Source organism: Platalea leucorodia (assembly GCF_965183815.1).
Source record: "Platalea leucorodia genome assembly, chromosome: 4".
Taxonomy (NCBI): Eukaryota; Metazoa; Chordata; class Aves; order Pelecaniformes; family Threskiornithidae; genus Platalea; species Platalea leucorodia.
Window position 1 is genome coordinate 26,284,690 of NC_138826.1, and position 13,159 is coordinate 26,297,848.

The window sequence follows — 13,159 nt, forward strand, 5'->3', positions numbered from 1 at the left end:
TGATAATTAATAATATTCTGTTATAGCCAATATAGCCTAATATCAAGCTGCATCTTACTCATCAACAGAAAGTAATATTTCCTAAACAATCACCATTGCTTTAATTAAAAATACTCGAAGTTTATGTTTCAGGGTTTTTTTTTTCAATTTTTTTTTTGTTTGTTTGTTTGGTTGTTGTTTGTTTGTTTGTTTTTTTCCTACTGCAGCTTCCACAGTACCTGTAATTTTGATGAACACGGTTTGAAAATCTGGTACTCTTTTACAATCTATTTAGTATCAAGTACAACAATTCTTAGCTCAGACAAAACTTAGAGGTTAATATGAAGACAGAGATACCTCAATTTAGCAAATGTTTGATTACGTGCATAACTTAGGCTGTGAGTAGTCTAACTTTATTGGCCTTGTAACTTCTATACCTTGTACTATGATATACTTCAAAATTTGGATTACTATAATGCTTGCAAGAATACAAGCTTCTCCTGTAATAATACTGTTAGAATTTCTTTACTGAGCTACGTGGTGACCTGTTCCTATAAAACTGAAGCTACCACCCATTTTAACCAGCTTTCCTCAAAGCTATTTGTATTTGTAGTTACTTTCCACTGCAACAAGAACTTCTGATACATATGTCACCAATACTTGAAGACATAACTGTCACATGTCAATGCTGTCACTGTCAAAATATTCCTGTGAATATTAACAGTAATACAATCTATACAAATCTCTTCGGAAAATAGCTTAGGGCCAAATGTCAGTATGTGGTAGGGAAAATAAATAGCTGTCTTTCTGGTGGTGCATAGTCTTACTAAGAAACATGGTTCAGAACTCTAGCCAATGTTTGTGCAAAACAATCCTAACCCTGGATGATATTCCATAGAATTAAAATTGCTCTAACTGAATGCTTAGCTCAAAGGTAATGAAAACTGTTCTATATTTGACAGGGAATTATATACTGTACATAAAATAACAGCAGAACGCCAATAAACAAACCCTCCTGTTCTTGCTTTTCCTAAAATTGGAAATAAAGCTAAATTGCCCCTTCACTCCAATATCCTTTTTAGAAGCTCTTGAATTTTGCTAGCTCAGTGGTATATTGCTGAAAAGGCAAAGTCTCTTCCAGTAATTTTAGGAAAAGCTATCATCAAGCTGTCAACAGCCTAAATTGAGATTAAAAGTACCAAAGAGAAACCTTCACTATTATCAGAGTCCCAAATAAGTACACTTGAATAGGCAGATAACATCTAGAGTGTACAGTATGAGACCACTTATTCCTCCAGCTTTTGGAGTGATTTACAGGGATGAAGTCTTATGTTAAATAGTTAGTGACATTTGTCATCTTGTCTTACCCAGACCAACCAGGCCCAAAGAAAACAGATAGTTGTGAACAGATGCCCGTTCTTGGAATTCATTTCAGATGTTACATTACTGCGTGTTAGGGGCATCTATCTCATCCTCTGAGATGTTATGTGCCCGCAGCTCATATTGGTCATCAGAGGGAAGATTTCCAATAGTCTTCATTGTCTAGGGCAGATTGAGCTGCATGTTTACAGTTCACTAAAATCAAAGGATTATTCACTCTAGCTGAAGGTGAGTTGTGTCTGTAACATTACCTCTCTGAAAAGGAGGGTATGTTTTCATGGGTGAGAAAGCAAAGGTAGGATTTTCTAGATTTTTATTCATATCTGATAAGTAGCATCCTTGCTGTTTAGGCAAACCTGTCTCTATTAAAATGTTTGTGTTGATGCGTGATGCATCTTCGTGTTATGACCTGATTTTTGCTAGAGACAAAAATGGCACTGTAACTATGGTCTGACATAGAAACTGACAGCTGGCCTCCAAAGGCAAAGGTTTAGTATGCTAATCTACTCAATCATTTACCTCTTAATATTTTAATATACTATCATCTAGGAGTCCAACAGCTATGACAAAGAAGATTTCAAAGTTACAACCTTTAACAAACTATTACTATGACTAATTTTCATTATTGTGGATTTCTGATTGTTGTTCTCAGGTTTAGTCTGGCAATTAAGATTTGAATTAGTATTTAAGCTTTTTCTTCTCCAAAACATTATAGCCCTATTTTACACTTCTATTTTAACCAGACATTGTAATCTGGTTTTGAATTCAATTCAATTAAAAAAAAATATAAATTTTGAGGATATGATTAATTACAAAATAATAAGTAACATTGAGGTGGATTCCTTAGATTGACTTTTGCAGCTTATATGCCAATATATTATTAGGAAACAACCTGCACAGAAGACAGCAATTATTTCCTCAAGACTCCCTTTTGCAAATTATCATGAAATTCAAGAAATAGTTTAGCTTTTGTATTTCTTCTCTTTATTTGCCTTACCTTTTCTATTAGAAATTACCGTGTAACTTTTAGTGAACACTGTCCTTTGTGCATTCTGTTAAAACCCATCATCTTTTTTATGTACGTTGCAATGGGTAGATTGTAAACACTCCAGAGCAAACTCTTTACCTGAAACTGGACATGTCACTACCAAGATATCAATCGATCTAGCTTAAGCTAAATTTTAAAAACTGTGATGATGATTCATATTCACTAACACGATCCTTTATTTTCATCTCTCCTCCTAACAATGCAACGCTGCTGTATAACTAAAAAGCAAGATGGTAAATGTGGCTTGACTTGGCTTTATGTTCCTCTTTCCTTCAAATGAAACCTCCAACTGGATGAAAATGAGTTTATTGCAAACTATAGCTCCACAGTCTAATATTTTTAAATCGGAATCATAGGATCTTGAAGTTTATATTATGGGAAAGATTTGGGTTTCCTCTCTTCTTCCTTAACATTTTGCTTTTAAGGATTCTGAGCAAGTCTTCTTGATACTTACTTCTTTAAATGCATTAGACTTCTGGTGTGGGTTTTAAGTGTTTATTATTAAGAATTCTATATACTTTTCCACTTTTTTGCATTATAGGCATTATAATTTTTAAGAGATCCCTTCATTTAGTTCACAGGGCAGTGGAATGGCAGAATCAGGTTTTTGCTTAGTTTTGAAAAGTATGGTATCTTATCCCAGCCAGAAATGTCTCCTTTCTTACATATGGACTCCATCATAACTTCCTTCAGGTAAATATTAATCTGTTTCACCAAGAGGAACATTTTTAACATTGCCCAAAGATTTCCTGATAAACATGGTAATTTTTTAAAGCTCTGAGTTGTACGAAAAGATTCTTTTAGTAATGATACTTAATATCATTGTGTAAACTCTTGTGAGTACAACTCAAGCAAATTAATCCTCCATGGCTGGTGACTCTGTGCACCTGTAACCACATCATAGAACTCATCTTGCAGGTGCAGCCTCTTTGCATAATCATTGACTTTCACTCAGAGTACTGATATAATTTGTTTTATCACACAGGCCTTTAGTGATGCTGCCTCCACCTCTCCAGAGATGCACTATACACCTCTGCCTTCAGGATCCAGAGACCTCACCAATCACCGAGGTATGAACTAAACTTTTATTGGTATGAACTGCTGCAAGGTGGTAAGCTTTGCTGTAAGGCCTTCTCTGTATTAGTTACTGCCTCATTGGCACTTTATGGAGAACACTATGCCTTTCAAGCACTAGATGTGAAAACCATACCTGTCAAGACTGCAGATTTTAACTTGTATTAAATAGGATTTAAAGGTAGTCTACTGGGAAAGCAAATAAATCTATGGATAATAACATTCAGTGATATTTTTTTGTGTGTGAAAGAAAAATGTAAAGAGATTAGAGTACTTAAATATTGCTAAGTAGATGATTACATGCAGCATTGGTAATTTTGAGAGAATTTGTAAACTTTCTAATGTTTGTAAAGAGAGAGCTTTTTGGCAGTTTAACAATTTAGGGCTATAATTTTGAAATGTTAACACGTTTTCATTGCAATAAAAAGGGATTCTTCTGTGTTTTTCAACATTAAAGGTGGAGCAGTGTTCAATTTCCTTTTTCACCAATCCTTAGAACTTAAAAAGCACCTTGGGCAAATTCTCAAATTCCTTTTGAATACCTATGGAGCAAAAAGTTCAGGGGACAGGTGAAAAACTGAAGCAGTCAGGAAGGGTGCATTCCAAGCTCTTTCACCTTTGTTTTAAAAAGGAGAAATTTATAAAGCTTGCAGCATTCTTCAGCTTGAAACTGGAACAAACATACTCTTATTTATTTCTCACATTACACATTGATTCCATGTTGATCACGTAAACCATTTGTGTAGAGGCAGGTTTTGTATAGGATAGCAGAATCAAAGTCAGTCTTACATTTATGAATTGACGGTAGCTTAGTTTTAGTGTATGTTCAAATTCTGCAGAAGATTGAGGCAGCGTTAATAGAATGCCTTGTTACTTTAAACCTTCTGAAAAAATCAGGCAGGCAATGCAACTGAACAAAGATCCATGATTCAGGTGGGAAGTATGAGGAAAGCAACTGATTAGACTTTGTTGCAGCCTATATCACTGTTGTTGTGCCAGGGCTAAAGATAGGCGTGAAGCTATGTTCTGGATGGTTTACTGAAAATCAGATGTCCTGAAAGTACTGTAGTGCATTGTGTTCTGACAATGAGCTCATGTGATAACTGGTACTTTTTAAAGAGAAAGGATCAAACCAATATTCTGGATTTGAGCACACACCTGGTCTTCAGAGATTAAAAAAAAACCAAATTAAAATAACTGCAAAACACCCCCACCCCCCCACCCAGTTCCCAAGATATGTTGTGACTTTGATTTTCAAGTAAGCGTATTGGCTTTGAGATTGGATTTCTGGTGTTGGATTAAATGGCTAGGGTCTAGGAAGACAATAAGTAGAGTGACAGAATGTTGTAAATGCCTAAGTTCTATAAAAATACCTAAAAAGTACTTTTAAAAGCCAGGTATCCTTAGATCTGTTTATTTAGATGATAGTGAATTCGAAGGGTGGCTTCATGGCAATTTTTGGAATCTGACTTGGTAAAAGAAATGCCAATAGCATTAAGCATCAAAAGTTGTGTGCCTGCATTATTGATTGGATTGTCTTGCAATAAAGCAATTGTGTGGCTCTAGCAGGCATTGCAGACGTGTCCATATAGGTGTCCATTCAGAGCTGGAGCTTACCAGGTTCTAAGTACCACTGTCTTCACTAGGGTTTGAGAATGCCTGCTCTCTTGCTATAAAAGGGGAAAATTATATTCCTCAAATTATCAACTTTTTACCCTTAGCTGTTCACATAATTCTTTATTACTTCTGTCTTTACTCTTCCCAGAAATATTCTGCTTTGCATGCTAAACATGTGCTGAAAATTTCCTTGATGATTAAGCACAGTTATAAATAAAGTGAATGGAGAAGAGAGTGTCATCCAAAAAAGGGTAAAATTGGCCCTAAAAGAGACATTGTTAGCATGATCCAATAAGCTTTATATATATGTGTATAGATATATATAATATATTCACAAGGAAATAATTATGAAAACTTTCCAAAATTCCAGGTGTTGTAAATAAAGCTTGGAACAACCTGCTGGCAGGGCGCATTAACTCAATCAACTTCTTTTATACAAAGAAAAATCTTGAAGTTCACAAGCCCATAAAAGATTAATTGGAGTCAATAGAAAAATCTCCAAGAAAAGAATGAAATACTTAAACATGCTGTTTTAGGTTCTGAATATCTTCATTTTTTTCTTCACTGAATGCTTTCAGTGTTGTAAAAAATGATTGAATCAGCTGTTTCATATGTAAATATTGGCAGTTTTCAATGCAAACTGGAAAGAAGAATGCTGTAAGTTTGCGAGTGCTCTTATTTGTCCCTGGAGAAACTTGTGTTTACCAGAATCTGAAAGCCTGGCAAATGGTTTGGTATCGCTGTGAATTGATTTTTGGGGGATTGGGAGGGGGAGCTGGAGCAAGCTGAATGTATTTGAATGGTACAGTTTTACTTGGACATTTCTCACTCTATTTAGCTATGAATTTTGCAGGAGAGCAAAAATATATAATTCTGCATGTGTTGCACCATGCATCTTATAGCTTTCGTGTTCATGCATACAGTATATTATTTCCGGACAGGGTCTGGTCTTTTTGGGTTGACTCCGTATTTTGTACAGACAATATTCAGGAATTGTAAAAATCTCTTGCTCACTTTCAGAGCCCTCAGAAACACCATATGACAGTGTAGCATCAGTGTGGAATGATATGGAATAATTACTGTAAATATTATATCAAGCGTTATGATGCTTCAGTATAGAAGTACACAAAGAGAGCAATAAATATTGGATACACATTTTTAAGCTTTAGAAAATTTCTCCCCATCTTGGGAAAGTTGTTTTCCCTTAAATTACTTTGTTGTTTAGACCCACTTTTCTAAGTTGAACCTTTACTTGGTCCCAGTGTTCATATTTTAGCAGAAAGTATATTGGCCTTCTATGCAGGTTTTGGGCACCTGGCAGCAATATGACTTGATTCTTCATGAGATCTAATTGCTGTCCTATTAGCCAAGCCTTCCAAAGTGGTAATTTTATAGCTAGCTTTATTTTTTTTTTTGATTCCAGGACAATGATCTCGAACTCCTAAGGGTCTTTCCTTGGTCTTTGTTAAACTTTGCTAAACTAACATTTTGTATTTCATTTTATATGGTTTTAGATATCAGTGTGAAATTTGTACCCTTCTGTTCCTTATGACAATTTATTCACTGGGTTAATATGAAATCTTAAAATAGAGGTTTCAATTACTTAACATAGTTGAAATCGATGGAAAAAGAAATTTTAAAATTGTAATAATGTAATTTTAAAGGTAATTTGCTTGATGTGTGGAAAAAGGATCCCCACTCTCCACCCGCCTCAGGTTGTATATTCCTTTTTCATAATGGCATCTTTGGTAAGGAAGTTCCTTTGTTATGTGTAAACATTCAAACTCAAATTGCCTTCTAAAAAGAACAGTGCTTTCCAGTTGGTGGGGAAAATAGTAATTTATCATTCTATCTCTTGAGAAGCAATATTACTAAATCATGACTATCATGAAAATCTGGTTTTCCCATATAAAAAAAAGTGCTGGATGCCCTTTGTATGAACAGGTATTTTATAACGTTGTCTATTACCTGATTTACTTGAAAACTGATTTGTTTGCCAAAGCCATTTGGTTTCCAGTAACATTTTACAAATGACTCCTTTTCTTGTGCTCTTGTTTCTGGGAAAAAACAGTGGTAAGTCTGCCCCATAGCTTACTGGTAAAAGGAATAAGAATCAGTTTCCATTAAAAACTAAGCCTGTATTTATGTAAGTAGTTTTTTAGAGCCTTAGCTTGGATTTATGCCAAGGTTTAACGGTTCCAATCTATTCTGGCTTGTAAGAACTTCCTGAACAAATCCACTGTCCTGTTTTGGTGTCTATTCAGTTAATTATCCAAGTGTTCTGGTATGTGCAGACATTTTCTCTCTTTATATTTGAATGATGAGTTCCCAAATGAAAAATTGTTATTTATTCTACCAATATGTTTGAGTCAACTGACAGACACATTTTCTTATTTTCTGAAACGGTCTAATCTGAGTTTGAAAGTCATAAACTGCATTCAGAAGCAATGCCCAGAAATCAAGGGACGGAATATTTTTAAGCTTCCTATTAATGCTCTGAAGGTAATTTTACAAAGCATTTTTGAACAAAGGGAAAGAGAGGTTCCTCCTGCTTTGAGTTTCTCTTTTTGTCTAACAGGGGTGTGCTGAAGATTTGTTTTGGAATTAAGATCTTTCCAAACTTTGGCATTCCTAAGCAAGCAAAAGCATGTAGGCATATAATCTGTTAGAGAGACACCTGAACTTGATCTGAGTTTTTTCTGTGATCATTATACTATGCTATTGTACTCAGAGTGTTTGGTATATTAAATTTTCAGTAATGACTGGTATGACTATACAGAATGCATTCTGACTGATTTTTAGGGTGTACTGTATATAAAAGCCAGCTACTAGCTTTGTAGGAATTGAGATATGCACTAGGTCAAGACAGAAATGAATTTACAATCCAATAGGAGTTAAAGGAGACCTAGTACTTTCAAAATTTGGTGTTGAAGGAAAAAGGTAGAATTTTTTGAGAGCCAGAGGGAGTAATATAATTGATGTGATGCGTGAAAGCCCCAGACTATCCTCCAGGGATTTACCTGTTCTACCTCAATTCGCTCAGCCTGCTCATACTTTAGAAATAAATATTCTCAGGTTCATCTGGAACTAATAATATCTATCAATCCTTCAAGAATTGGATCTAGAGTTTTAAGATAATACTTTAACTTTCTTAAGTAAAATTATAAAATTGACACGTACTTCTTAAGAACTTTGTGTATTAACATTTATTATTATTTTTGAAGGCTTTCAACTCAATACACATGCACTCTGAAAAGCTATGCTGTCTTTAAATCACAGACATAAAAAGAAAAGGAAATCGGTTTGCATAAAAACTTACTTCCAGAAAGATAATTATCCTGTTTATATGATCATTGCAGTCTTCTCTGTTGTTGTTATTGACACAGTTGTTAGGTACTCATTGTGTTTTCAAGCCAGAGGCTTATTTAGAGTTTGAAATTGATTGCTGGGAAAGTCACAAAGCAATTTATGTAGCAACTTATCATAATTAGTTCGTTTTCTTAATGTGAACTGCACTTTATGCTTATCAATTGATTTTCCTGTATATCTGCATAAAGCAGCTCATTGTGTGCTGTCCAAAAAGAGAATAATAATAATAAAAAACCTGTGGGTAGTACTTTATCATTCAGTTAATCTAAGGAATCCTAAACAATTTTTAACAAAAGGTGTCTATATATGTATGTAAGAAGTATTTTCTTTAACTTGTGTAATAACTAAGGATAGGATGAATAAGAGAACTGCAAGCGGATGCAATATATGGAAGTTCTGTATCAGGCAAAGATGCTGTGAAAAGTGAGAAATTTTCTTTGTTGGTTTATATGAGATGTCCTTTGGAAATACCATAGTTTTTAGCTGCATGACGTTATGGTGAGTGATATGCAGTCGCATACCTCTTAGGCCAAGATCTTCTGAACATGAGATGAATAACCTTAAAACAAACAAACAAAAAAAGTTCACAGTAGCATGGAACAGACAAGATCATATTTTCCAGGGGCAGGAACACTCAAAAATAAGCTGTGACATTTCCTATTAATGCCAGGAAATATGTCCCAACAGTGAGTGGTACTGTGCTCATGACTTAGCCCCAAGGGGAGTGGGTGGAAATCCTCTTCTTTTGGCACTGTGGGAGAAGACTAAAATAAGGAGTTTGTTATGAGGGGGAAAAAAAAAAAAAAGGAAAAAAAAAATCTCATTTGGCTTTCCTGTATGAAATGAGAAATTGGGTTCTAGTGCCTTGCTTAGTTTTTCAGTTTGGGGAATTAACTTTAATGGAAGCACAAGAGAAATGAGAGAAGCATGGAAAGCAAGGTGATGGTAAAGATGAGTGCCAGTGTGAGGGAAGACTTGGTTAAGAAAACATTTTGTTTTCCTGTCTTAGCTAGTTTCTCTTAGTTAAAGGGATTTGAAAGAGAAAATCTGTCAGAGGTAGATTGGAGTCCTTGCAGTCTGGACGTGTGAGAAGGTAATGTCAGATGTTTAAAGAACTCTGTTGTGAGCTGTTTCTGGTGCAGTTGAGAGAAAGGCAGGCCAGGCCTTTCTCATAGCCACTGCTGGATGGCCCCTGCTTGTGCCCATAGTCCTGCCAAACCTTAGACTTGGAGATGAGGTGAACAGTACTGACCCATGTCTATTTCTTCAGTGGCGCAGCTAATTTCGTACCTCTAACTGTGATTTTTTTTTTTCCCTTCCAAGCTGCACTCTAGTTTACCCGCTGCCTCAGTTTTTCTGATGTGGTCGCTTTGCGGGGAGAAGAATAGGTAGAAAGGATGAGCGAAACAATGTAGGTGGGGAGAAATGCTAGAAGGCACGTTTTCTTAGAGAGGCTTACTGCCGTGAAATGCTTCCATCTGATAATGGAAGCCCACCTGAACTGATATTTGCCCTGAGTCTGCAAATGCATTAGACATCTGTCCCTGTTGTGTGAATTGACACACAGTCACAGATGCTGCCTTTCAAAGGAATCAAGAGGTCTAGTACACATACACATGATCCATTCAGCTCTCTGCTGTGGAGTGGTTTATTGCTGGGCAGTAATGAAAGAGCAGATTAAGGAGGGTCTCATGTAGTACCTCTCCTGAGCCCTAATCTCTTTGTTTACTGGAATAGAACCACCACCAATAGCAGTGGTCTTTTGTGGACCAATTTACCTCACTTGCTCGGTAGTGATAGTCTCTGCCAGTGCCTGCATGTTTCTCTGTAAAGCACAAAGACTTTCCCAAATGTGGAATAAATTGTGGTTGGATTTGAGTGTGACCTTGACTAATATGGTTCAAGAAATACATTTTCTGGGTCATTGGATTCATGTTCTTGTCACTTACAGGGTCAACAATTTCTTGTCTGTGTATACAAGGAATGTTGGATTTGAATCAGGGTACTGTAGATTATTAAAACTTCAGCATAAAAATGTACTGTTATCTTGCTGTATATTGCAATCATGAGAGCAACTAGTCATGTGAAACTACGGTGGGGAGAATGAGTTGGGGATGATATATAAAGTGCCTTGCAGTTTTGTGCAAAGTCTTTCTTGACGGTCAGAAAAGTTAAGATTTGGTTTTAATGACAGCATATTTTAATTTGTGAGCCTTCTCTGTATTCTGTGGTTTGAAAGTGAACCCAAGGGGTGTGACCAAGCTGACCAGCTGTAAGTTCTAGGAGGATCACTTCCTGGAGTGCTATGTCTCTGTGGGAGTAAAATACGGGTGTTTCTCTGCAGCAAGACTTTAAAAGACAAAAAGAGACTAATTAAGTGGTTAATCAGACTTAAATTAAAATTTTATTAAATATCTAAGGAGTTGGACACAAAATTCCCATTCTGCATCTAACGGGAATTAGGAGTCTAAGATTCAGGCAGCCTTTCAAAATTGTCAGCATTTTTTTTCCGAATATTATAGAGACTTTCATTTTTCCACAGTGCACATTCCCCAGTCTGGCTGTTGAAGATCTGACCATTTTCCATATTTTTGTCACTATTCCATAATTTCTGAGGTTTTCATTGCAACTTTTCCCATATTTGCCAAAACTAACCTAGCAGCCTGGGCCCCAGTCACCCATACAAGTGTCATATCAGAGGGAATATGATTAATGAGGAAAAAACTGTAACTTCATATTTTTGGGTAGACTAGAAAGTGTCTGATATTTCACAACATAGCTCATTTTGTCATGCTGGCAATAAGAAACCATGAGAATGCTGAAGCTCCAAGCAGCATGACTATAAAGTGGCAGAAAAAAATAGAAAACATTGGCTTCTTTAAGTGGAAACCTGGGATCCAGAACCATAAACCTATCTAAAATTTTCTTTAGATATGTAGGAGAACTAATGATGCAATGAGTCTGCAATTGGCAATTTAAAAAAAAAAAAAAAAAGTCTGCTAAGTTTGCCACTTGGCTTTATAATCTTTTACAATAAAGAAGTCCAGTCATGGGCCACAGCCCTTCCAGAGAAATCAGGTTCAAAGCATACGCAGTGCTGTGCAAATACAGTCTCCTGAGAGATCCCCATGTTTAGTTAGCCCTCCAGCCTAGCCTGTTTTTGCAGGAGTCCTCCAATTTTATCATTCAGGCATTTTTACAGCCTCATTGGAACAAATAAACAAACATCTGGAATCATGTGGTATATTTAATTAAAAACTTTTTGTTTGCCCAGAAATAGTAAAATCATGAAAAATTGCCTGTCTCCAAGCTCAGAAAGGCCAAACGATGAAGCTGTTGGCTACAGACAGTTTTACAATGTATTGAAATTCATAGATATGCACACCTGCTACAAGGCCCCCCCCCCCCCTTTATTTTGATTCATAACCATTAATGAGTGTTTAGAGCACAGATTTTAACCCTTGTTTAAATGTGAATTTGCTGTTTTTAATAACATATAGACACGTGTTTCTATATTCCATGCAGCCTGTACTGTTCTGTAGTACACAGACAGGATAAAGCTTTATACTGCTGGTTAAAAAAAAAATCTTTACAGTACATGTTCCATTTGAATATTCTGTTATTTGAGCATGTTTTAATTCCAGAGGCAGTAAACATCTGCCCCATGCTAAGAGTCTATGTATCAAATGATGGAAAAGTGAAAAATAGTGTTTCCTCATTAAAATTAGAGTCTGTAATGAAAATGTAAATTTTCATTTTTTCATTTAATGCATTTTTTGAGGAAAATTTCAGGAGATTTTTGATGCTTTCGCAGATGAAAGTGTTGCTGTCATCTAAGATATTACTGTATGGTCACAAAATATTCTACAGACGAGGATTCTTATTTATGAAAACTAATTTGCCTAATGGACTGCTACCATTTTGGATGCACATATGTAGGCCTTTGAACATATGGGACACAGAATCTTATTTTTGAGTTTGTACATCTCAGTTTGTAAACAGCTGAACCCTCTATTGAGAAAAAGAAAATTACACGCACAGAGAAAGTACTACTGCATCTGAATATTTTTCACTATTCTTCTTACTGCTTATGATTAAAATCATTTGGACATTCCATTTGGAGCTGCATTTCTCTGAGGATTTAGACTACTTAGCAGGATAGGATGCTTACATGACCTTGGCTGCTGTCCTGTGGTTAGTGTTACTGAGCTGAATGAAGGGGATGTGGGTGTCATCAGAAACAAAGTACTAATTCCCGCATAGTGAATACATGTAGAAGCCTGCTTTAAAATTGGGGGCGGGGAGGAGACGTTTCTTGCACAGTCAGAAGGGCAGCTATCTGCATAACAGCAAGGAAACTATTTTAGCCCCTTGTGTTTTAGTTCTTTATGGTGCCCACATCTTGCTCTGACATGTCCGTTTCTTCCAAACTATCAACAGCCAAAAAGATGCAATGTATTTTGCGTTTCTTTGTTCGGTGTATGTGCTGTGCAAGGAGTGGGTAAAGGTTCCTTTCTTTAATTTTGCCTGCAGGAAAGAAGGGGGGTGTCTCTGTGTGGTTTCATTGTGTGTTCTTATGCAAGAAGAGAAAGCTGTCAACATTTTATAGGATATGAATATCTGTATTCATGATCTAATGATGTGTTTGCTGATCAAAGTTTCTTTCAGAGCTCTGAAAGCAAATGTTAAGTA

The 13,159-nt window shown here is 36.0% G+C and overlaps 1 protein-coding gene across 1 annotated transcript in view; it reads left to right on the forward strand.

Moving 5' to 3' along the window:
* LRMDA (leucine rich melanocyte differentiation associated) overlaps nucleotides 1-13,159 on the forward strand; it is a 689,441-nt gene that overhangs the window by 576,839 nt on the left and 99,443 nt on the right. Inside the window, 1 exon segment of the mRNA XM_082311396.1 lies at nucleotides 3,393-3,477. Within this exon segment, the coding sequence (XP_082167522.1) occupies nucleotides 3,393-3,477 (85 nt within the window).